The sequence below is a fragment of the Felis catus genome, chromosome B4 (assembly GCF_018350175.1).
Source record: "Felis catus isolate Fca126 chromosome B4, F.catus_Fca126_mat1.0, whole genome shotgun sequence".
Lineage (NCBI taxonomy): Eukaryota > Metazoa > Chordata > Mammalia > Carnivora > Felidae > Felis > Felis catus.
Genome location: NC_058374.1, coordinates 126,187,511 through 126,213,448, shown reverse-complemented (window position 1 = coordinate 126,213,448; position 25,938 = coordinate 126,187,511). Strand labels below are relative to the sequence as shown.

The window sequence follows — 25,938 nt, the reverse complement described above, 5'->3', positions numbered from 1 at the left end:
CTACAAATATAATCAACAAAATTTACTAAGAACATGTAGAATGGTCAAAGAAATAAGTCTGTGGTGTAAAATTTATATGGAAAAGAATCTGTATATCCACAAAAAATATTTTAAGTAAAACAAAAATGAAAGTGGAAGAAAATGAAATATGGTATAGGGAAAAACATTAAAAACAAATAAATTAGCTTAGGGGCACATGGTTGGCTCAGTTGGTTGAGCATCTGACTCTTGATTTCAGCTCAGGTCATGATCTCACGGGTTGGGGGTTCGAGCCCTGCATCAGGCTCTGCACTGACAGTGTGGAGCCTGCTTCATGTTCTTTATCTCCCTCTCTTTTGCCCCTCCCCCACTCATGCTCTCCCACTCTCTCAAAATAAATATTTAAAAAATAAAGAAATAAATTAGCTTAATAAAGTTGAGTTCAGAAAACATTTTCTTGATGGAAATGTATAAAGACTGGTATAATTCTGATTAAAATGTGTATTCATAAACACCATAAGACACGGCTGTTGCTTATACAACAAGTGTACATATTCAGCTTCTTCCTTACTAAACAGAAGTGCAATTTAGAGGGGACCATGTGTCCAGGGAGGGTGATTCCCTCTCAAACCCTAGAGAGGTGAATGTGGATTAATTTAAATCTAACACAGTAGTTTTATCTACCATCAAGCCACTGATGGGGTAGGTGTGACATGATGGGGGGGCGGGGGGCGGGTGACACGATGCTGGCCTTTAGGACTTACGGAGAAGCTCTCTGGGGGCCTCTGGGAAAGATATTTTTCCCCTGATAAGAAGAGATGGAAGGGCTTGATTTTGAACTTCCGCCCTCCAAAACTGTGAAAACACAAGTATCTATTGTTTTATGCAAAAGCAAGCAAGCAAACAAATAGGTGAGAGAGTCTGGCCTGTGCTGGTTTTGAACACGGCTGAGCGGACACGAGAGTGAGGCAGCAAGCTTTCAACTGGGAAAAGAGCAGCCTGGGGATGAAGTCCACACTGAGGCAGCAGAGAGGAAAGGTGGAAAGACTGGGGGTTCCAAATGTCATGTTGTGCCTCATCAGCCGACCCCCCAAACAGCTGCCTCTTTGTTTGGTCAGATGATAAAATTTTCTTAGTCAATAAAACCTCTTTTCATTGGGTATTCTCTTCCCTACCACCAAAACCATCCTAACCAACACAAACACTCACACGAAATGTTCTCAGGGACAAAGTGTCCCAGTCCATCATGGGCTCGACACCTGCTCACGGTGCCTTGTCAACCTAGAGCTCCTTCTAAATGCTTCTCATCCTTTCCAACTAGAATAAACGACACCACTTCCTTGAAGCCTTCCCTGATACTCTCCAAGTCAGGCACCATTGATCCTAACTCTTCTTCTACAACCTATTATAACTTGTCTCTTGGTTGGACAGTTTAGCCACCTGGATCATTATTTCTGTACACAGCCACATCCATCTCTCCAACTTCAGTATCCTACTTAAGAAACTCCTACTTAAGAAAGGGATGATATCTTAGTAATTTTTGTGTTTCCTCTTGCTAGCGCCTCCCACCTGGCACTTAACAGTTGAGCCTGCCTTCCACAAACGTCTTCAACAATCTTAAAAGAAATAAAAGGCACAATAAGGAGCATGAACACGTGGGTCTCACAACAATGTAGACACACACAAAAAATACTAACCTCAGTTGTTCACAAAGAAACAAACAGGAAATAATGAGGAGGCACAATTTTACATCTCTGAGAGTTAACACTGAGAGTTTTAAATAATGATAATCCCTAATGCTGGGGTGTAAATGGTAAAACTGACAGTCACATATTTTTCTGAAGGTAGTGTTAACTCGTACAAAGTTCTGGCAAGCAAACTGGCCGTAATAGTGACAGCCATCTAAAATGTCCAGTCACTTGACCTCACAACCCAACTCCTAGAAATGATACTAAGCAAATAATCCAAAATAAATAAAAGACTGTGTTAAGAAACACATGATTGATTTTCTTCTCAAACAAGGAAAAGTATATAAATGACCTAAATATACCTCCTGGCGTATGCTGGAACACGATTAACATTTCCATTCCCACTAGAACTGGCCGACTATCTCCCCCACCCCCTGCTTCTTTACATTTTAGCATTTCGGCCAAGCTGGACTAGATATCAAAAGACCTGTGTTCTAGAATCAATGCCAAAACTTACTGGCCATGACTGAGCAAACCCCTCAACCTTTGAGTTTCATGTTCCTTCATTTGTAAATGGTCATTTTATAGGGCCAGTGAAAGGATTATATTAATTAATTCAAAAAATATTCACTGAATAGCTAATTTATGCCAGCTAGACACCGAGGATAAAGAAATTAAACTCCTGTCCTTCTGTCTGGTTGGAGAGCGAGAAAGACAAACAACGGAGAGAAAGGCCAAGTTCAGTGAGAAGTGATAAACGCTATGACACGGGTAGGCAAGGAGGAGCCTGCTGACACAGACTGGGTGAAAAAGCAGAGCCCATCGCGGAAGGCTTACTGGAAGAAGCAGTGATAAGTGAGCTAAGTCTCTGAGTGTGCCAGAGATGGGAACCAGATGGCAAGGAAGGGGGGACCAAGTCAGGGGAAAAGAAGGTGGAGAAGGTGAGGAACAGACCGAGACAGGGGACCCAGAAGCCCATGACCCCCTCCCAGGAGGAAGATGGCTACAACGCGCGTTGGGCGTGGCGCAGGGAGCTGGAGAGGGGCTCTTCTGACAACGTAGTAACTCTGTTTAAGCTTCAAGACAGTTGCTTAAACTGAGGATAATGAGCACGCCTGCCTTGAAAGGCTGCCGGCGGAATTAGTGGAATGGACTCAACACAGGCTGAGAGCTCCCAAATCTCATTTTCAGGGCTGCGTGGCAAAGACCGCCCTCGGCTGCTCTGGCGGCCAGGAGCCCCCGGAGCACTTCTGCTCAGCCGTGGTTGCTGTGGGAAGCAGGCCAGGGAGGCCGCGCTTCTGCTCGCTTCTGCTCGGAAAGACTTCCAGGGACAAAGACAAATGCGTGGATGGAGACCCCGCCAGGCAAACACACACTGGGCGACATCACAGCTCCAAACAGGAGGTGGCATTTGAGCTGCGCCCTGAAGAGACAGTCAGGGTTTTTAAAATAACTTTGTTTTCTGTTCGCAAAAGTAACCCATGTCCATTTTTTGACTTTGGGAAAATAGACAGAAAATAGAAATCTCTGGAAATCTAAGCCCCTCTCAACACAGAGAACTATTGTTTTCATCTTATTTACCTCCAGTCTGCTTGCAATGTTCTCTTTCACACCCAAGGACACACATACCCCGAACTTAAAACAAGTGGAGGCCACACAGTCACCCTGGCTTGTCGCCTGTCCCCTTCGCCTTTACAAGGACAGGCCAGACTTTGAGAGGAGGACGCTGAGGGAGGGGGTGTTCCAGGGGAGGAAGCAGCACGCGAAAAGTCTTGGAGGACAAAAGCTGCGGCCCAAGGGAGAACGCACACCGTCCACTTGGCTGGAGCCACAAAAGTCCCTTGTTCTGGGACTCCGTCTCAGTGCCCGCCCTGCCTCAGGTCACACCTGTCTCTACTGTGTCAGATGTCTCTCCCCAGTGAAGCTCTGCGATGGCCCATTTCTGGTACCAGCGAATGCAAAGAGACCTGGCTTTGAGGGCAAGGCAGGCCTGGGTGCGAGTCCCAGCTCTGCCCTCAACTCTGGTTGGAACCCTGGGCAGCTACTCCACTAAAGGCCTGGGGGGGTCCTTTACCTAAAACATGAGAATCATAACTTATACCACAAGCACAGTTTGAAAATTAAGTGTGTTCAGAACTAGACACCTTAAAAAAGAATAGCATCACAACAATAATAGCATTTACTGGCCAAGTACTTAAGCCAGGCATCGTGCGTGCCTAGGTTTTCGTGCACGCTCTCACTGTATTCCTCCCAAGGGTGCCATGAAGAAGTTTTATATCTGATTTCATAAAGAAGGAGATACAACTTTGGAGAGTCTGAATCACTTGCACCAGGCCCTGCAGCCAACGAATGGAGACTGGACTTCACTCTGTGCTCAGCACATGGTGGCTACTGACGGTGCTTGGACAAGAACTGGTCGATGCCGGAGCCAGTGGAGACTCTCCAGCTTGATCACCAAAGAGGTGCCTTCCACCCCTGCAGGCCCCTTTCTAGACCCCTAGTGACTCTGTGCCCAGGGTCTCAAAGCCCAGCCTCTCTCTCCCAAAAAGGGGTGTGTGTGTCAGAGCCAGGACCCTCCTATTTGATGGCTGTCCAGCCTGATTCGCCAGAAGTGCTGGTTACTCACTTATTCATCAAATACCGATTGTCTGCTAGGTTCCAGCCCTAGGCCAGGGGCTAAAGGGTGAGACCAGACAGACATTGTCACTGCTCTTTAAAAACAATTTTTTTTTTAATATTTCTCTATTTTTGACAGAGAGGAGTAGGGAAGGGGTAGAGAGACAAGGAGACACAGAATCGGAAGCAGGCTCCAGGCTCTGAGCTGTCAGCACAGAGCCCGATGCAGGGCTTGAACTCACGAACTGCAAGGTCATGACCTGAGCTGAAGTTGAATGTTTAACTGACTGAGTCACCCAGGCGCCCCGTCTCTGCTCTTTTAAGATCAGAGTCAAATTATCAGCAAATAAAATGTAAGGGCAAGTCCAGGATGTTACAGCAGCACCAAATGTGGGGTGTGACTTGCGTCTTGGTATCTGAAGGAGGAGAAGGAACCACCTGGGTGACGAGCACAGGAGAGCACATTTTAGGTACAAGGAAATAGCCACAGTTGCTAGAAACTTTACTCTGCCAAATGCCTTTTCTTTTTAACAGGCAAAAATGCCGCAAACGAAATGAGATTCATGCCATAAGGCAGAATTTCCAGCCAGCAAGGCTCCTGGAGGCACTCACAGCACACGCTGGGCCATCCATTCTCAAGGCCCACCCTGCTCATCCTACCAAAGCCAGAGAGCGGCCGTTTGCTTAAAACCTCCCAGCGAGATGCAGCCCACTGCCTGGCCTTCCAGCCACTCTGTCCTGCTCTCACTTTGCAGTCATGTCTCCAAACACGCTCCAGGGAATCTCAGTCAATTTCCCAGTGGAAATTCTCTGCTCCCCTCTCTGGATCTACGTCCTGATAGAAAGTCTGAGGCCAAATTTCCAGGCTCAAACACTGGCTCCACCACCTGCCAGCTGTGCGACTTTGAACAACCTTTTGGTGCCTTAGTTTCCTTATCTGAAAATCAGGGGTAACAATAGCATCAAGCACATACCGTGAGGATTAGTTAACCACTCCTGGCACAAGATACATGCTACCTATGTATTCGCTGTTACTATAATAGTTGTCACTCTTCTGCAGGGGCCATGCACCTGGATCCCCATCCTGTCCCTGGGGCTGCGTTTGGCAAGCCCAGCCCCTGGGACACGGCTATTTGCTCCTCCCCTGTGCTCCTGTAGCACCCCAACTAGCCCCTAGCAAAGACCTCATCACAGGGTATGGTCACTGCCTGCCCACCAGTGTGTCTGCCTTGCTAGTCTGTAAGCTTTGTAGGGCACAGACTGCCTCACTACTGTGACTCCAGTACCCACACAGGGTAGGGGCTCAAGAAGTATTTGTAGAGGGGCGCCTGGGTGGCTCAGTAGGTTGAGCATCTGACTCTTGATTTCAGCTCAGTCATGATCCCAGGGTCATGGGATCGAGCCCCATGTCGGGCTTAGAGCCTGCTTAAGATTCTCTCTCTCTCTCTCTCTCTCTCTCTCTCTCTCTCTCTCTCTCCCTCTGCCCGTCTTCCCTGCTCTCTCTAATAATTTTTTTTTAAAAAGAAGTATTTGTGGAATGAATGGATGAATGGCTAAGATAATACCACAATTAAATTCTGAGACTACCCATCTTCATAAACATACAAATAATAATTCTATCAGAGAACCTTTACTGAGGACTTATAATGTGCCAGGCACTTTTCACTGCATTTACTTTTCACAGCTGCCCAAGACAGTGAATGATTTAAAATGTGTGAAACACCAAATATAGTGCTTAATGTATACTTAGTGCTTAATCAATTTTAGGTCTAATTACTAGTATTATCCCCCTTTACAGACAAAGACAATGAGGCTCAGAGAAGTGGGAAGCAAGCTGTCTGAGGTCACACAGCTAGTGGGGGAGCCAGGAGAGGACCCACTGTAGTTGACATGAAAACTTCCCGAGCCCAAACATTTTGAGCCTCAGTCTCTCTTGCAACCACTAGTACTGCACTAAATATGGTAGAGAGCACAGTCTCTGCCTAATATCTGCTGATTGAATTCACAATATTTGGGAACCTATTTTAGAATATTTCCTGCCTGGAGCCGGTGTGGCAGAGTTTAATATTAAGGGAGAACGTTTCTAAATTAATTACTTCTGTTCAGATCCCAGGAAAGGTTCAAGTTTATGCAAGTCTCGAGTTTCACTTCAAAGTCCTAATTCTATTTCCTTTCATTATGTTAACCTGGCTGCACCTGGCCAGACCTCACCTGTTGGGAACATGCGCCGGCCAAACATTTCATTTCCCCTTATCCAACCTCTTCCCAGCCACTGCAAAGGACGCCAGCAGATGATCAGGGTGCCTGGACCCAGGCCTTTGGCATTGGGCATCAGCCCCTGGCAGCAAACCCTTCTCCCCGTGGGAACAGGGCTGAGCCCCAAACAAAACTGTGATGTTGGCAGGCACTGCTCTGAGGGGGCCCCACACCTGCCTCCTTTTACCTCCTCTGGGTGAATTCCTTCCTAACCTTGGTGTTAGAAAAGGCCTTTCTAATTTTCATACAAAACCCAAAAGCCATAAAAGGAAATGTTAATAAATTTCCTACATAAGAAATCCAAAGCTTCTATGTGGGGGTGTGGGGGAACCACACCTTAAGTAGAAAGATAATACCGTGCTTGGGAAAACTTCAGTCATACCACAGACAACAGTCTCATCTCCCCACCACAGACAGAGTGCCAATAAAACCGAAAGGAAAAGGACTAAGAACCAAGAGGAAAAAAAAGACAAAACAAAAAACAAAACAAAACAAAACCAAGCAAGGCACATGACACACAGTTGATGGAAAAAAATACAAATGTTCTTGAAATGTGAAGAGATGATTAATTTCAATTAGTGAGAAGGAAAACTACACTGAAGTACCATTTCTCAATCAGATTGGCAAAAATCCAAACTGCGACCACACAACTGTGCGTGAGGTTGTGGGAAAGAGGTGCCCTCCCACCTTGCGGGGGTAGCATGACAGGGTGCCTCCGCATGTGGAAGGTCATCTGGCCCAACGTATGAAGTCCCACATGCTCTTTAGCCAGCGGTCCCATGTCTGGGAACAGATCCTACAGCTATGGGTGGGACACATGGGAGGTGACCATACGCATCGCAACTTGTCTGGAATGGTAAACGTTCAGAAACGGCTCAGCGCTCACCTGTTTAGCTGAACTATGCTACATCCTCACAGAATGCCACACAACTGTGAAAAAAAAAAAGATTGAAAACAAGAAAAGAATGAGGATGTTGTCTGTTCTTACTGATAGGGAGCATTCTGGGGTTTAGTATTAAGTGAAAAAAGCAAGTCACAACAAAATGCATTGAGGCTGCTGCCTTTTTGTCTTAGAAAGTGGCATAAAAGGGGGTGCCTGGGTGGCTCAGTTGGTGGAGCACGCGACTCCTGGTCTTGGGTTGTGGGTTCGAGCCCCATGTTGGGTGTAGCGATCACTTAAAGATAAAATCTTCAAAAAAAGAAGTGGCAAAAAAGAACATATACTTGAATTTTTATTTGCATAAAGAAATAAAATACTGGCAGAATGCACAAAAAGCACCAAGAATACTGGAAAAATACACAATAAACAAATAAATGCACGTACCACTAGGGAGTTGAAGTGGGACTGAGACTTCTCAATGAGTACCTTTAAGGCATTCTGATTTTTGAACCATACGAACACCTTATCTATTCCAAAATACTCTGAGTTTGAACAAATTAAAAACTCCTCTGTTCGGGAGGGAGCAACTGAAGGAAGAATCTATTCATACTTGGTTAAGTGATACCGGAATGCCAAAAACCGAAAGCAAATTACCAATACTGATAACCTGACGGCTTTACAGTGTTTTGCTTTCCTAATATCCATTTACCTAATAAACACATACTGTGCACCTACTAGGCACCAGGCCCTATCAAATTAAATGACACACAATCAGAAGACATTCTCTCTTCCCCTCAGGGAGTTATGGCCCACGGAGGGACTGAGTGGAGGTGTCGAGGGGCCCTGGCAGTGAGCTCCAAGCACAGAGGACAGACTAGCGCCTTCTCCACAAGAGGAGAGGACAGACAGACACTCAGAGGGACACAAGAAGGGCAGCCTGAGATGGAAGAGTGGGTGGGTGAGGAAGGGGAGGAGTCTGGGGGGTTGTCTTTAACCATGGCCTCATCAGCCAGCCAGCGGTCTTGCGCTGTGGTTCCCAGCTAGGACTAAACTGCCCCACACGGGCAGTCCGACTGTTACAAGCCATCATGCGAAGACTCTGGGAACTTCCCACTCCAAGTCCTTACCCTTGCTCTGGGAGCTGTCTCACACCTTCCTGCTATCAGCAGGAGGCTTTCATCCACCACTCGGTGGACATGAGAAAAAGTTTAGCCACATTTCCTTTTCTCTGGAACCCACCGTAGGAGGTCACAAGATCCCAAACTGGAGACACCTGCCCAGTGAGTGGATTAGGGTGAGGGAGATATGTGGCTTTCACACACACAGCCCTGAGATGCAATGAGATCTTAAAATGATAATGATGCGTCACATGAAGCTGGGACCCACTGAGACCCCAGTTCTGTGCCATCATGCCACTGAACTCCGACTTTCCTCTTCCTTGTGCTGTAAAAATTCTGTCACCACCCAACAGTGGGGAACAGCCATGACAAGTGGGGGAGGTGTCGGGGAGGGTAACAGAAGAAGGGCTGAATTCAGAGAGAGGCAAACACGACAGAGCGGCCACTGGTAGCAATGGCCAAGAGAGGGTAGGGACACAATGTGGGCTGTCTCAGGAGAAACAGCAGCCCTTCCCATATTTCCAACCCCCCCCCCCCCAGCACACACAATCTGGTAACCCTTGGAGATATAGGGCAGACTCTGGACTCCCACCTAAGATATAGGATGAAGGCTGGAGTCACTGACTTAGATGTGCCCTGAAGGCTAGAGGACTTGGGCACATCTGGGTCACAATGAACTTATACTCTTTCCCAAGGAGGGCAACAGGAATCCCAAGGAATCTCACTGGGTTCCTACTGTGTGGACCCATCCTACAGCCCTCATCTCCCAACTCTCTCCATCCCACTAACACTGCCCTAGACTGCAGCCTCATTCCCTCAAACCTGGACTAGGTGGAAACCCCCAAAGTGTCCTCCACGCTCGAATGCACCTGCACAGACTCTCCACATTAATCTTCTGAAAATGCCGCTTTGATTTGTCACTCCTCCACCCAGCTCCTTCAGAGGCACCTTCACTATCAGACTCCAAACCCCTTGTCTGGAATTCAAGTTGCTCAGTGATACGGACCAAACTCACCTTCCCAGCCCATGATCCTTCAACCTCTGCTTAAGCCAATCTGGAAAACTCTCCAAGCTCAAGACCTTCCTTGTGGCTTTCTGTCCCCCAACCCTTTACCATCACCACTTAAAGGACCCACATGGAGGTTTCAGCACAGAGGCCGCCTCCTCTAAGATTCCTTCCCTAGTCACCTTCCAGCCTGTGACCTCTCCCAAACGGTAGCATGCATTCTAATTACCTGGGGGTTGTGTTTAGATGCAGAGCATGCTTCAGTGGGTCTGGAGGAGGCCTGAGACTCTGCATTTCTAACAAGCTTCCAATGAGGTTGTGCCGGAGCCCAGGAGCACGCCCGGTATGGCGAGGGACCCTGCATCATTCAAATGGCATGGATCACATACGACCTCGTATTATTCTTCAGGGCCTGAGCTCCCATTCTAGATTAAAAATTCCACGAGAGCACAGAGCCACAGAAGGATGCTCATGTGGTAGGAAGAGAGACAGCTGTAAAATCAGACAGCACTAAGTTCAAGTCTTAACTCTGCCACTTATTTGCCATGACAAGTGAGTAAGTCCCACAACCTCTGAATCTCAGTTTCCTCATCTGTAAACTGGGGATTAAAAAAATACCTCCCCGCCAGGAAATTAAAGAAAACTGTGGCTGTGCTTATGCCTAGCACACTGCCTGATGCTAAATATACTTGGTATTGAATATAATACGATAATATTCAATATATTAGGAAATACTAAATAATATTTCATATATTTTATATTTTAATGCCCAGTTCTCTGCTCTTTCCTTCCTCATATAACTTTGAGTTTTCTATACAGTCCTGTATGTAGTAGGTGCTCAGGGAATCTTCTGAAGGAACTTCTATTCTACTTGTACAATTCTGCTCAATCCACACCGCTGGGCTCTCCTCCCTGGCCATGAGGTGCCAACAAGTTCTGACTTGATAATGCTTTACATTCAAAGTCTTCCTTTTGGTTGGTGACTATGCCATCAGAAACATGAAAATCTACTGACATCTGCCTGAGAGAAAATGCAATTTTTTCTGGTTGGAAATGAGCATTTATGAAACCTGAATTATGGTAAATAACCCACCCACTCCCGTTCAGACTCTCACTCATCAGACATTCAAGGCTTGACCTCACTGATCCAGGGTTTTCTTCCCAACTGCATTCCATCAAAATGTCTCATGTCCCATCTCCTCATGCTCATAGAACCTCTTGTTAATCAATTAAATCCCTGTCTTCTGAGCTGACAAAAGGGGTGTAACAGGAAGAGCACTGCGTAGAAATCAGAAGATGTGCACAGTAGTTCTGATTCTAACACCACCCAAGTGTGATTCTGAGCAAATAACTTCGCTTTTCTGAGGCTTAGCTTTCTTATTCTAGGCTAATAAATTGATTATTCTCCCCCTCCATTTCATTCTAACCAGGACTCCCAGTACTAATGCCGAGCTCTGACTCAGGCCAGAGGAAAACAATCTTTTGTCAGCAGGTGGAATGTTAACTTCTCCTCACATGACCCTGGGAAGGCATTTTTACCTACTTGGACTGGTTCACAGGCAAACTCTATGGCAGACCCTTTAGCTAGCCACTCAATAGCCAATCTTTCATTTTTTCCCCCTGCTTGCTAATAAAAACCCTGGTTTATTCAGGGCAGTGATGTGACAGCCCAGAGGAAAATCCTAATTTGTCTAAGCCAGGGGATGGCAAACTTTTTCTATAAAGAGCTAGACAGTAAACATTTTAGGCTTTTGGAGGCCGTAGATGATGTTTGTCACATATTCTTCTTCACTTTTCCCCACTCTTTAAAATTAAAAACAGGGGCGCCTGGGTGGCGCAGTCGGTTGAGCGTCCGACTTCAGCCAGGTCACGATCTCGCGGTCCGTGAGTTCGAGCCCCGCGTCGGGCTCTGGGCTGATGGCTCGGAGCCTGGAGCCTGTTTCCGATTCTGTGTCTCCCTCTCTCTCTGCCCCTTCCCCGTTCATGCTCTGTCTCTCTCTGTCCCAAAAATAAATAAACGTTGAAAAAAAAATTAAAAAGAAAAAACAAAAAACAAAAATAAAAACATCTTAGACCCTGGGCTGTATAAAAACAGGAGCCAAGCTGAGCTTGGCCTGGGGTTGTCCAACCATTAAGAGTAATTATATTTTTTCTATTCTTCTGACAAATATTCACTTGCCTATCTTCCCTTTCAGCTACAGACGGTAGAATTCTTAACATAAATGACATAAGGAAAGTCTACTGGGGGCTCTTGGGAAAGATACTGCTGTTTTCTACCAAGAGTGAGACATAAGAGAGGAAAACTCACTGGTGTCTCCTCTTTCTCCATCTACTTGTCTTGAATGTGGACTGGATGCCTATTATCTAAAACAGCTCAGGGCATCTGGGTGGCTCATTTGGTGAAGTGTCCAACTTTGGCTCAGGCCATGATCTCATGGTTTTTGAGTTCGAGCCCTGCATTGGGCTCTGTGCTAATAGCTCGAAGCCTGGAGCCTGCTTTGGATTCTGTGCCTCCCTCTCTCTCTGCCCCTCCCCTGCTCCGCTCTGTCTCTCTCTCTCTCTAAAAACTAAGTAAACATTTAGAAAATTATTTTTTAAGCAGCTTGTGACCATGAGATATTAACAGGAGGACAAAAGCCAACAATTCAGGAGGATTTTATAGTAAGACACACAGAGTCTGGGTCCGGGATGATATTGAGCTGTTAAATAAACCCTGAAACCTCCTACCTCCCATCTTTTAGTTAAATAAGATAATAAATACCTACATTGTTTAAACCACGGTCAGATTTCTCACAATCCAGAGCATTCTTAAAATAGTAAATCGGAGAGGATTTTTTTTTTTTATAACTTCAACCACCTCCTAAGCCCTCCTCTATGTACCAGGCCCTGGGGATACAACAGCGAACCCCACAACTGCTCTCAGGAGCCTCCAGTCTAGTAGAAGATGTGACAAGACACAGACAAGTACCGACATACCCATCAGCCACTGAGAGCACTCTTAGCTCTGGTCCTGGTATTCCTGTGGACAAGTTATGAAATCCTTGATGCCAAGTCTTCAAAGCACTGCCTTCTGAGATGCAGAAGGGTGCTAGACGAAATGGCCAACATTCAAAGGCAGACATACAGACCTGGGTTCAAATCCTAGCTCTACCACTCACCAGCTATGTAATGTGGAGCGAATTACTTAACTCCTTTGAGCCTTAGTTTTCAAATGTGCAAGATGAAGCTCATTATAAGCCACCTCCTAAGACTGTTGTGAGATGTGAATGAGGTAATGGAATTAGAGCACTTGTCATTGCTCAGTGGATGACAGGCATATATCCCTGAAACTATGAGCATATACATATAGAGACGTGTGCTTAACAATATATGCTTGGGAAGAAAGACTGGAAGGATATCAGGAGTGGTTGCCTCTGGGCAGTGAGGTTAGAGGTGGTTATTTTTCTTCCTCATATATTTTTTCTTAGACTTTCCAAATATATACACACATGCCTCAAAGCCAGGGGATCTATCTTTTAATGTAATTTTTGTATTTTGAAAATAAAAACATGTGAACTGTAACTTTTTTGTTCTTTTATCCAGGTAGAGTCAGGTGGCCCCTATTCTAGACTGAGCCCTGGCATGGACTTGCTGTGCAATCTTAGAAAGTCACTTCACCAATTTAAGTCTCAATTTCCCTATCTAAAGTAGACGATAACCAGACTTCCAATCTCTCCATGATGAGACAGCTCACTCATTGACTGAAACAACTGTAAAAGCTAGAACAACTGTTTGAAGACATTGGAGAGCAATCAATGCAGACAGGACTAGAGGAGCCATAGGCTTTGAGAGAAAGGAAACACAGGATGTGCCCTCCACATTCACACTGGGTTTCCCTGGGGATGCTTCTCAACTGCTGCACCAGGAAACAGAACCCAAGCAAGGAGTGTGGTCTGTTAGGCTCGAGTCAGAGCTGGGGATGACAAAGGCTCAGATCTAAGCAACAATGTTCCAGAGAGAAGACGCACAGAGGAGGAAACACACATGCATGCATTCAAATTCCCCTCAAATTTTTAGCCCACTCACTCATACAGTGAGAAACCAAAAAACTGAGAAGACATCAGCTTAGAGACTGAAGAACTGATCACTGATTAGCGGGGGAGTCAGAGGTTGAAATTCAAGCTAGGTCAGGTAGAAGGAACTTGGTAAACACCCAGAGATTTTAGCTATGACCCAGAAAGGCTCTGAGCTAGGAGTAGAGACCACATCCTAGCAGCACAGACAAGACTAAAACATACCAGACTTCACCAAAGCTTGACAGGATCGAGGAGACCCGCTGGTGTTCCACCTGCCTGTTACAACAAAATTTAACACCCTTCGGGGTAAGTTAATGTAATTCACCCAAAGCCTCTCCATCTTTGCATCCATGATGTCCAACATCAAATCAAAAACTATAAGGCATCCTGAAAAACAGGACCAAAAACTTGAAATCCATAGAAAAATCCCAATCATAGAAGTTAATACAGAGATGACTCAAAAATCAGAGTTACCAGACAGAAACTTTAAAATAACAATGGTTAATATGGCTAAGGAGAGAGGAAAAGATGGTCACGATAGAGGAAATGATGGATACAACAGATAAAAAAAGGAAAATACCAACTGAGATTTGGGGGGGAAAAAAAGAAGAATCAAAAGGACAGCTACCATAGAAAAAAAAGAATACACTATCTTAAATTAAGGTCACTTGGATAGGCTTACCACCAGGTGGGACAGAACAGAAAATGAGATTTGAGAACTGGAAGGGAAGTCAACAGCAAATAACCAAACTGAGGTACAAAGAGTGAAAAATGGACAAATCAGAGCAGAGCATAAGAAATGTATGAGGTACTGTCAAAAAGTTTAGTATTCATCTAACTGGAGTCCCAGAAGAAGGTAAGAGAGAATGGGGCAGGAAAAAAAAAAAAATCTTAAAGGCAGCCAGAGACAAAAAGACATATTGTATTTAAAGGGGTAAAAATAAGTCTGATGACTAATTTCTGGAAGCCAGAAGACCATCAAATGACAACTTTAAAGTAGTGAAAGGGGGTTAAAAAAACAACAACAAAAAACCCACTTCCCAACCTAGAATTCTATATCCAGCAAAAATGTCCTTTAAAAATACAGGTGAGGGGCACCTGGGTGGCTGAGTAAGTTAATGGTTTTGGCTCAGGTCATGATCTCACGGTTGTAGGCCTGAGCCCAATGTTAGGCTCCACACACAGTGGAGATTCTGCTTGGGATTCTGTTTCTCCCTCTCTCTCTGCCCCTCCCCTGCTCTCTCTTGCTTGCTCTCTCTCAAAATAAATAAATAAACTTAACAAAACACAGGTGAAGGGGTGCCTGGGTGACTCAGTCAATTAAGCGTCTGACTTTGGCTCAGGTCATGATCTCATGGTTCGTGGGTTTGAGCCCTGCATTGGGCTCTGAGCTGACAGCTCAGAACCTGAAGCCTGCTTCACATTCTGTGTCTGCCCCTCTCTTTGCCCCTCTCCCACTCACACTCTGTCTCTCAAAAATGAATGAACATTTAAAAAAAATGTTTAAAAACACAGGTGAAATAAAGATATTTTTCATGCTCTATACTACACTATACTGCACTACCCAAAATATGAAAGGTGTTTTTTTGGCTTGAAGTAAAAATGATCCCCAGTGGAAGCACAGACTTTCTGATAGGAATCAAGAGCCCTGGAAAGGGTCAATATGTGAATAAACAAAAATAAATATTGACTATTTAAAACAACAATAGCAATCTCTTATGGGGCTTAAAACGTAGAAGTAAAATACATTAAGGCAACAGTACAGAGGGCAGGAGAGAGGTAAATGGGGTTCAAGTGTGTGTGTGTTTGTGCACTGGGCTTGAAACTGGAGAAGGAGTGATGTGAGGCAGACGTGAGAGGAGGGGTGCATGTCGTAACCCCAAAGATAGCCACTAGTAAAGACTATGTCACTGGAAAGTCAGCAGAGGAAAACATCAAAGAAAACATTTTAAACTGCACCATCCCTCTCAAAAAAGGCACAAAAAAATAAAGACAGATGTGACAAATCAAAATTAAATACTACATTTGTTGATTTAGGCCCAAAAGTGTAATTTAACTTAAGTGCGTTACATTAAATGACCTAAATATTCCAATTTAGATATAGATTATCATATGGGATTTTTTCAAACACATATTAAAAACCTTAATATTGAATTCATAAAGGTTGGAAATAGGAAGATTAAAAAAAGATACACCATTAAGAACTTGATCTGACTTCATCCATATCTTGAATACACATTCTTTATGAGTATACGTGGACATTTGCCAAAATAAACCATCTGTCAGGACAAAAAGCAAGTCTTGACAATTTCAAATATTGAAATTGGGCAGAATATGTTCTCTGACCACGGTGGAATTACAACAGAAACCAATAACAGAAAGATAACTAGGAAATAGCCAATGTTTGGAAAATTAAGCAATAGATTTCTAAATAAACCAAGAGTAAAAAGAAGAAATCACAATAAATATGAGAACATGAGTTTATTTTTTTTTCAACGTTTATTTATTTTTGGGACAGAGAGAGACAGAGCATGAACGGGGGAGGGGCAGAGAGAGAGGGAGACACAGAATCGGAAACAGGCTCCAGGCTCCGAGCCATCAGCCCAGAGCCCGACACGGGGCTCGAACTCACGGACCGCGAGATCGTGACCTGGCCGAAGTCGGACGCCCAACCGACTGCGCCACCCAGGCGCCCCGAGAACATGAGTTTAAATGAATGATAATGGAAGTATGAAAAATTATGGGATGCATTTAAGCAGTGCTTAGAGGAAAATTTGTAACTTTAAGCGCCTATCTCAGAAAAGGTTGAAATCAATGATCTAAGAGTCTGTCTCAAAAGCTAGAAAAAGACAAAACATTAAACTCAAAGAAAATAGAAGAAAGAAAAACAATATACAGGAGAGAAGCAGAAATAAAAGAAATAGAAAAAAGATGTCAGTTGAGAAAAACAAGGCTAAAAGTTGGATCTTTGAAAAGATCAATTTTATTAAAAATTGATAACATGAAAAATATCTTAATGACCCAGGGGTAGGCAAAGATTTCTTAATACAAAACAAAAAGCACTAACAATGAAAGAAAGACACTGACAAACTGGATGTTATTCGAACAAAGAACTTCTGTTCACCAAAAGATACCACTAAGAGAAAGAAAGGCAGACTACAAACTGAGAGATGTTTGCAATACTTTTGACAAACATCTCCTATTAAGAATATAAAAACAACTCTTACAAATCATTAAGGAAAAGACAAACAGCACAACTTAAAAAGAAACCAGCAGGCAAACGATGTGAACAGGCAGATCACAAAAGAGGATATCTGCAAGAATGTTTATCAGTCCTTCTCAAGCTCTCCCAAAAAATGGAAGAGGAGGGAACACTTCCAAACTCATTCTATGAGGCCTGCATTACCCTCATACCAAGGCCAGGCAAAGACACTACAAGAAAAGAAAACTTTGGATCCACAGCCCTCATGAATATTAATGCAAAAACCCTCAACAAAATACTAGCAAACAGAATTCAACAGTGTGTTAAAGCATTGTACACCATGACCAGCTGCAGTTTTTTCTTCCTAGAATGCAAGGATGGTTCAACATAGAAAAATCAATCAGTGGAGTACACTGTACTAACAGGATAGCCACACGATCATCTCAATGGATGCAAAACAAGCATTTGGCAGAATTTAACACCCTATCGTGATAAAAACACTCAACAATAATAGGAATAGAAGAAAGCTATTTCAACACACTAAAAGCCTATATGAACAATTAATTCATGGTAAACATCATACTCAATGGTGAAAGCCTGAAAACTTTTCCTCTAAGATCAGGAACAAACAAAGATGCTCACTTTTGCCACTTTTATTTAACACAGTCCTGGAAGGCCTAGTCAGAGCAATTAGGCAAGAAGATCACACACACACACACACACACACACACACACACACACACACACACAACTTAATACAAAGCTACAGTTTCAAAATAGTGTGGTGTTGGCATAAAGATAGGCATACAGACCAATAGAATAGAATAGAATAGAATAGAATAGAATAGAATAGAATAGAATAGAATAGAATAGAATAGAAATAGACCCTCACATACATGGTTAAATGATTTTTAGCAAAGATGTCAAGACCACTTAATGAAGAAGAGTTTTCAACAAATGGTGCTGGGAAAACTAGATATCCACATGCAAAAAAAAAAAAAAAAAAAGAATTTGGACTCTTACCTTATGCCATATAAAAAATTAACTCAAAGAAGATCAAAGACCTAAACATAAGAGATAAAACTATACAACTCTCATACAGGAAAATCTTCCTGGTGTTGGATTTGGCAATGATTTCTTGGGTCTGACACCAACAGTACAGACAACAAAAGAAAATTGGATAAGCTAGGCTACATCAAAATTAAAAACTTTTGTGCATCAATGTTACACAGGTAACAGAGTAAAAGGCAACCCATGGAATGGAAGAAAATATTTGTAAATCACATATCTGATAAGGGGTTAATATGCAAAATATATAAAGAACTCCAACAATTCAGTAACAAGAAAAAAACAATTCAAATAAAAAATGGATAAAAGACTGAACAGACATTTCTCCAAAGACAATATACAAATGATTAATAAGTAAATGAAAAGATGCTCAACATCACTAATCACTAGGGAAATAAAATACAAATCAAAATCATGAGATGCCATTTTGCACGCATTAGGATGATTATTTAAAAAAAACACAGAAAATCACAAGTATTGGCAAGAATGTGGAAACACTGGAATGTTTATGCATTTCTAACGGTAATACAAAATGGTGCAGCTGCTGGGGAAAGCAGTATGGTGATAACTCAAGATATTAAAAATAGAATTACCATATGTCCAGCAATTCCACTCCTGGGTATATACTCAAAAGACAGAAAGCAGGAACTTGAACAGACATTTGTACATCCATGTTCATAGCAGTATCATTTGCAATAGCCAAAAAGTGGAAACAACCCAAATGTCTATCAATGGATGAATGGATAAACCAAACGGGGAATATACATAAAATGGAATGTTATCCAGCCTTTAAAAGGAAGGAAATTCCTCATACATGCTGCAGTATGGATGAAGCCTGAAATAAGTGAAATAAGCCAGTTACATAAAAACAAATACTATGTGATTCTATGTTTTAATTTTTTTAAATGTTTATTTCTTTTTGAGAGATAGAGAGACTGCAGGCAAGGTAAGGGCAGAAAGAGAGGGAGACAGAATCTGAAGCAGGTTCCAGGCTCTGAGCTGTGAGCACAGAGCCCAACGTGGGACTCAAACTCAGGAACAGTGAGATCATGAGCCAAAGTTGGACGCTTACCTGACTGAGCCACCCAGGCGTCCCTCTATTTTATATAGTCAAATTCATAGAGTCAGAAAGTAGAATAGTAATTGCCAGGGACTAGAGGGAGAAGGAATGGGGAGTTATTGTTAAAGCTTCAGTTTGGGAAGATGAAAAAGGTTTTGGAGATGGATGGCAGCAATGGCTGCACAAGATGAATGTACTTAATGCCACCAAGTGTATGTTTAAAATGGTTAAAAGGGTCAATTTTACGTTACACATATATTAGCACAGTAAAACAAAGAATGTTCAAAGATGTTAAGAATAAAAAAAAGAGACAATTTAAATGCCATCAACATTTAAATGGATGTGTAAACCGTGGTATATGCATACAATGGAATACTACATGACAATGAAAAAGTACTACATACACCAGCATGGCTACATGACACAGACATTGAGCGAAAAGAGCCACAGACAAAAGAATGCAGACTCTGTAAGTCCATTTATATAATGTTTCAGAAACAGGCAAAAGCAAACCATAGTGATCAAATTCAGGACAGTACTTATTCATAGGGATGAAACATGAAGGAACTTCCCAGGGTGCTTTATAAATGTTCTATCTCTTTTCTGGCTGATGGTTACATAGGTAGAGACAAAATGGGGGCAAAAAGATATTCATCAGACCATTCACATAAGATTTATGTATTTTATGTTCAATTTATCTCAGCTTTATAAAATGAAGCAAAATCATGATGACAGAATGCTAATATCGGAAGGGACTCCAGAAGAAGGCTGTTCAGAGTATCTAGCAAACACCGTTGGGGCTTATGGAGCAGGTGCTCCCTGGCCATGCTTTGAGAAACCTGCACTAAGGAGATGCACGTTACCAGCCAAGGGAGAAGGACACCTGTCCCTGCTGGAAATCACATTTACAATGAGCTGTCCCCTTTTTTAGTGTTTAGGGAGCAAATACAAGTCCCACTTAGTCTTCTCTCTTAATATGAGGCACCCAGAAGACCCAATCTAACATAACCCAAGGAAAGGTGTAAACACAGCAGTTTATATCTGCCCATTAACTCCAATTCTCTAGTCCAAGACCCCGGAAAAATCTGTACTTTCAAAGAGTAAGGGCATTCATGACTCTGAAACAACGGTGCCATGACACCCTACTTTAATCCCACATCTACAGTGACACCGAGAATGGCCTTTCCCATTTCCCATCCAGGGTCCACATTTGCCCAAATGGGGCATCACTGTAATCGGGTCTCTCTGAGGACTTAGACAATATGAACATGTAAACAGCAAGTGTCTGCTGTGTCCCCATTTCTGTGGCTACCTGACTACATTACACTCCCCACCACAGAATATACCAGGGAGGGCCTAACGTATTCCATAAATGGCTTCAGAGTCTCTTGTTCCAGGTGACATGCCCCAGCCTAGCATTTAAGAAGCACTATCCCTCCCACGAGGACACTGGCCATGTCTAGGACATTGTGGAAGAATGAGTTTCAAGCACTTACTTTCATCATTAGAAACATTCCCCAGAGATGTGTGGCTGGAATAACGTTTGTTTTCACTTTCATTGAGACATCTTTCAATCCAGCTCTCTAAAAAAAAAAAAACAAAAAACAAAAAAAGAAACAAAAACAGAAAGAAAGAGAGAAAGAGGAAAGAAAATCACAGAATTGCAGAAATGCTGTTGGTGTTTGTGAAGAGACAAGAACATCATAAACACATTAGATTCAATTGCCCATCAGCTTTCATCTGAGACTGGCCCCGACTGGAATTTGACTTTCAATGAAGCCCCACAGCAGCCACCATTGCTGATTAGCCTTTGCTGAGTAGTTGGAGACAAAATGGTGATTGAAGCTCACTTGAGTACTTCCTGGTCATTCTACTACTTCTGGAGTATTCACAGCCCAACAGTACCAATTGAGAATTATCTGTCTTTGCAAAGAAGATACGTTCCTGAGAAGTTGTTTCTAAAACAAAGTTTGGTCAACTAAATCACTGGTGGTGGTTTGCAGATGGTAAGTTAGCAGCAGAACCCTTTATTTAAACAAAAACAAAAAGGAAAGCAGATAAAACCCTGAGGGCTCTGGTTGAAGTGGAGAAAGAGGGCAGGGAACCTTATAGCTCACTACCCTTTGCCCGGGGACCCCCGAAGGGGCACTTCCAAGCACAGGCCGAAAAGCCACTGCGGGAGGACATATTAAAAACTCTACAATAGATATGTAGGACTTTTAAAATTCAAAAGACTATGTTCTTTTAATCCAATTCCAAAGTCTACAAAAGTACTTTCCACACTGTGGCGTAATGCTTATTCCATTGTCTGGACCAACTACATGCATGCATGCATGCATGCATAGATGCATGCATGCATTCATTCATTCAACATCAGCTACGTACAGTCAGTTCTGCTAGAATGCTTGTTTTGAAAGTAAGAATGTGTTCCAGTGCAAGTAATACATTGGGGAATGATTTGAGCAGAGAGCAAACTTCGTGTTTGCTTATGCTCAATTTCTTGCCTAAGAAGCATCAGGGGAATGCAGAAAAGCACACATAGCTGCACTGAAGCCCATAGGAATATGCAGAATCCACACGTGCTCACACCTCGGCCATCTACCAGTTACTTTAGTTCACCACATGTGTTATGAGCCACACCTGCCTGGGTAACCCATGTTTTATCACTTCATAGTAACTCACAAGCTGCAGCCTTTCTGACATCTGCTTCCAAAAGCAGGGCTTTTGGGGCTTTCAAGGCTTTCAGGGCTTTTCCAAGGTGAAGTGTCATATTCATTGTATTTGTGTACCTCTTAACCATTAACATGTGCAAAACTGTGCTATCGTCTTCATTACGTTCCAATTTTTTAAATGTGTCACTCACAAAGGTTTTGAGTGTTATGCCCCTAGTTTATTTTTCTAATCAACGCTGTGGTTTTTATTGTGCAGTTTTGCAGGGCACCAAGCTCAGTTAGGAGTTTTAGGAATGCATATGTGGTGTTAGAGCAGAGCTGACTAGACCTATGGCCATGTGCTTCTGAACAGTGCAGTCTCCCATTGCCGGCTTTATAATATAGGAGCTGGCATTTACTGAACACCTGTTCTAATATGCCAGGCCCTTTACATATGTTATCCTGTCGGGCAACAACTTCCAGAAGAAAAGATTTTCACTCCCATTTTTTTCCTAGAAAGCAACTGAAGTTTAGATTAAGTAATGTGACTCCACGTAGCTCAAAAGGCCAAGGCCAAGATCATTAGTTAACATCTTGGGAAACATATTCTCAAAAGAAGCCATGCTGATGCTGACGAGTGAGCTATGGGGTGGGGGTGGGGGGGGGACGCAGGGAGACACGTTGGGTTTTTTGTTTTATATCCCAACAAACTGCTCTTTTAAAAGCTGCTCCCTAAATGGTAAATAAGTAAGGGGAAATATCCAAGGGGAGGAACAGGAGCCAGCTTGTTCAGAGGAAATGGAAATCTGGTATTTCTGAGGAAACACGGAGCAACAGAGAAATTCAAAACATGAAAACACCGCCCCTTCCAGACATCAGCCGCGCAACGTAGAAACAAATGGCTTGTGATGTTTTCAAAGCTGGGACGGCGCAAGGTGGGGTGTTCGTCATCACGTCGCCTCCAAAGATGCATCTGGATACAGATCTCCAGAATTCTTTTCAGGAGTCTCCAGAATATCTCCACTCGGATCTTCTAATCCCTTGGAGTTCTGGCACAACTTCCTTGGCAACAGCCGTGGCTGCTTTTGGATGGCAGCTACTGAAATCTGCAGCCCCTTCCTCCGCCAAACCACACCACCAAAAGCAATTGCTATTGTTCTGGACCAGCCCTGGTCTTCCTAGTGAGATCTTCACATCTAGTTACTCTCATATGCGTGTGGGCATGCACACGCTCGCACATGCACACACGCACACACAAATACACACACTCTTTTCAGCAGACACAGGGGACTAAGAGAAACACTCTCCCTCTCACCCATTTGCCTGCGCCAGATGAGGCCTGTTAAATTTGGAGTCCTCGGAAGGGCCTATTCCCGCAGGTGAGAACCCCCAGTGGTTGGTGTGACAGTCTCTGAAGAATTCACGGTAACATTCCGGAGGGGAGCTGGCTCTGAACACCAAGGGCCAAGACAGTGCAACACCAGCCCACGAGAGCCCAAGTCGAGGAAGAACTTTCCAGATGATGTGCCTCTCCCCCGTGTTGCCCAACACTGGAGAGAGATGAGAGCAGGGTTATGAGAAGAGAGAGAGGGCCGGAAGCACCAGGAAAGAAACAGAATAAATGTCACCAAATAACCCTTTCCTCCACCCCCTGCTCCTTCTCGGGTCTGACATCGTCACTTGTTCCTGTGGCCACTCTGCTACCCTGTCCTTCTCCCCGGGGCAACACAGAGTAAGTGTGGTCTGTCCTGCACATGGCAGATATGAGCAGAGAGCCACCATGGCTCCATTTTTCTGGTCAAAGTACCTCACTTGTTTTGGCTCTTGCTCAGAAGGAATTGTTCCCACATCTTTGCCATCCAGTTCACCTGCATCTGGCTGTCTTCTAGTTAATCAATATCTATTTGAACATGTGCCATCCAGGATGAACTCTGGGGGTCCAGACCATGGTCCGAGCAGTGCCAAAGATAATATGGCGGAACCATCACCTCTGCTGCTCTGGACATGTGGAGTTTTCAGAGCATTCACAGGTCTTACATTCCAGACTGCACATATGAAAGTGCGACGCCTAAACAGGCCTTGGATCCACAGGTGCTCTTTGACCTTTGTCCTCTTCCCAAATGGGGCTCTCAGCAGCAGCATCTCTAACTCATGTCCCCTAAGTCAGGCTGCTCCATATGATTGGAAGGCTTCTTTTTAGGTAAAAACAGGTAATACGAAGTAAAATGTATATACTTTAAAACTACTAACAGTGTATTTTGGTCTTGCAAAGATCAAGGGTTACTCAACCAGAAGGACAGGTATACTGAATTTTTAATAAGGTGCATTGTTCATCTAACTAATTTGTAGATTATGTGATTTAAAAATAATAATAAAGGCTGCCATACCTTGGGTCTTTATGGGCTAAGCATTATGCATGTATACCATCATACTTAATCCTCATAACAACCTTGAGGTAGGTGGTATTAAGAAAATTAAGGTTCAGTGACATTAGGTGACTTGTCCAAAGTCACCCAGCTGGTAAGAGGCAGATCGGCATTCAGACTTAGTCCATAACCAGTATGCTCTCTCCCAGTGTGGGCTGAGCTCCCCGCTCCTACATTCCACGCGGGCTCTAGCACCCGGTGCCAATACTGTATCACTGATCACAGTCTGCCTTGCATTCGAACTTCCGCTAATGTTCTACTTACATATTACAATTTTTGCTAAATTCATTCACATATCTCTTTGCCAGCCTTTGTTATACATAACAGGCCCTTCTGTTTAGGTCCTAAATATCTTAAGAATGAAGTCCATGTTACTCTATTTCTTTTGACTCTCACTTCACCTGGTATGAAGTTTTTCCTATAGGATGGTCTCAATAAATGTTACATTATTGACACACATGACATCAAAGAATGCACAGCTTATAAGCAGACACATCCACTATCTATAGAATTTCCTAATTTTTTTTTCGACCACATAAGGCATGAAATAGTACAACACATCAAAGGTGATCTTCCAAATACAGAAAGCAATTTTCAACCAATGTCTGTGTTGTACCTTCTAGATAGAAAAAGCTACAATAAAAAGCTGTGAGTGAAACAGACATGAAGACTGGCTTCTGCCCTGCAGCTGCCATCTAGAAAGCGAGGCAGATGCTACTCCCCAAACTCATGAGTGCAAGGACACTGGCCTTTCTGCCCACCTTGTACCCAGAGGCTGGCACTGTGACCGTCCCTGTAGATATTGCCCAATAATATGTGTCATTGAATGCCTTGCTTTTTTTTTTGAAAAATAACATTAAGTTCCTACTGTACGCCAGGTCTTCTGCAAGGCATTTTCACATACGTGGTTTAAATTAAAGGGATCTCAGAACAACAGTATGTGGTATGTATTAATATCTCTGTTTATAGACATGAAAACTGAGGCTTGAAGCAGAGGTGCTAACCCAAGGCAGACTGTGATCACACTGCTATACGGGCACTGGGTCCTGGGACACAGGAGGAGAGCTCCGTTCACGCTTGGCTAATCTCCCTGCTCCCAACTGCCTCTTTCTTGATCCACAAAAATCATCTGATCTTTTAGTAAGAACCAAACTTGCTCTAAGTTCCCAACAGGATGTACTGACGGCTGTGAGTGTCGGCTCCTGGGCTGAGAAGCATCACTACATCTGACTCATCTGGGATCACGGGCAGGAAGGAGGATGCCAATCAGGACTTGTGGATTTTCACTTTCCAAGGAGTTTACCCCGCACTCCTTAAAGGCAGATCTTCATGACTCCCCACTTTAGACTGGATTTCATAGAAGGTTTGGTTCCGTTTGCAGCAGCAAAGAACAACTACGAAGTATCTGCATCAGGGACCCAGCACGCCCCAGGCTCAGAGCAATATTGGTCTGGCAGGAGAAACTGGGCAAGATGGCAGTCCAAAGCCAGGTAATCCCTGAAGTTTACAGAGTGCACTGACATGGGAAAATGATCTGAACTTCACAGTCCACCTCATGAGACAGAAATTCACCCCCCTTTACACACCAGGAAACTGGAGTCCAGACCAGGACAGTGGTTTGGCTGAGGTCACACACAGTCAGAGGGATCAAAGTCAGAATTCAAACCCAGATCTTCAATCTCAAGGCCTATGCTTATTCTACTTGCTAATTCATACTGGGCACAGACAAGTCACGCTAGCTTAGGCTACCCATCCACCCATTCATTCATTTTGCAAATAATTATCAAGTGCCTTCATGTAAAGTTGTAACAGAAGATGATAAACACATTTTAACAGGGAGCCAATATATCACAGGAAGATATCTCTGGTGGACCAAGGTCTCTGGACCTGAGAATATCTTGTTTATGTATTCTTGTTTTATTCTTTATTTTCC

General features: G+C 43.5%; 1 protein-coding gene across 3 annotated transcripts in view; it reads right to left on the bottom strand.

Annotated features, from left to right (window-relative positions):
* RFX4 (regulatory factor X4) overlaps positions 1–25,938 on the bottom strand; it is a 164,620-nt gene that overhangs the window by 117,554 nt on the left and 21,128 nt on the right. For 2 of the 3 annotated variants that reach the window (XM_019835449.3, XM_045062265.1), the window contains exon 2: positions 20,425–20,511. In XM_019835449.3, the coding sequence (XP_019691008.1) occupies positions 20,425–20,511 (87 nt within the window). Of the gene's footprint in view, positions 1–20,424; positions 20,512–22,894; positions 22,914–25,938 lie in introns of those variants that run through there. The other variant, XM_045062266.1, reaches the window with a different exon arrangement.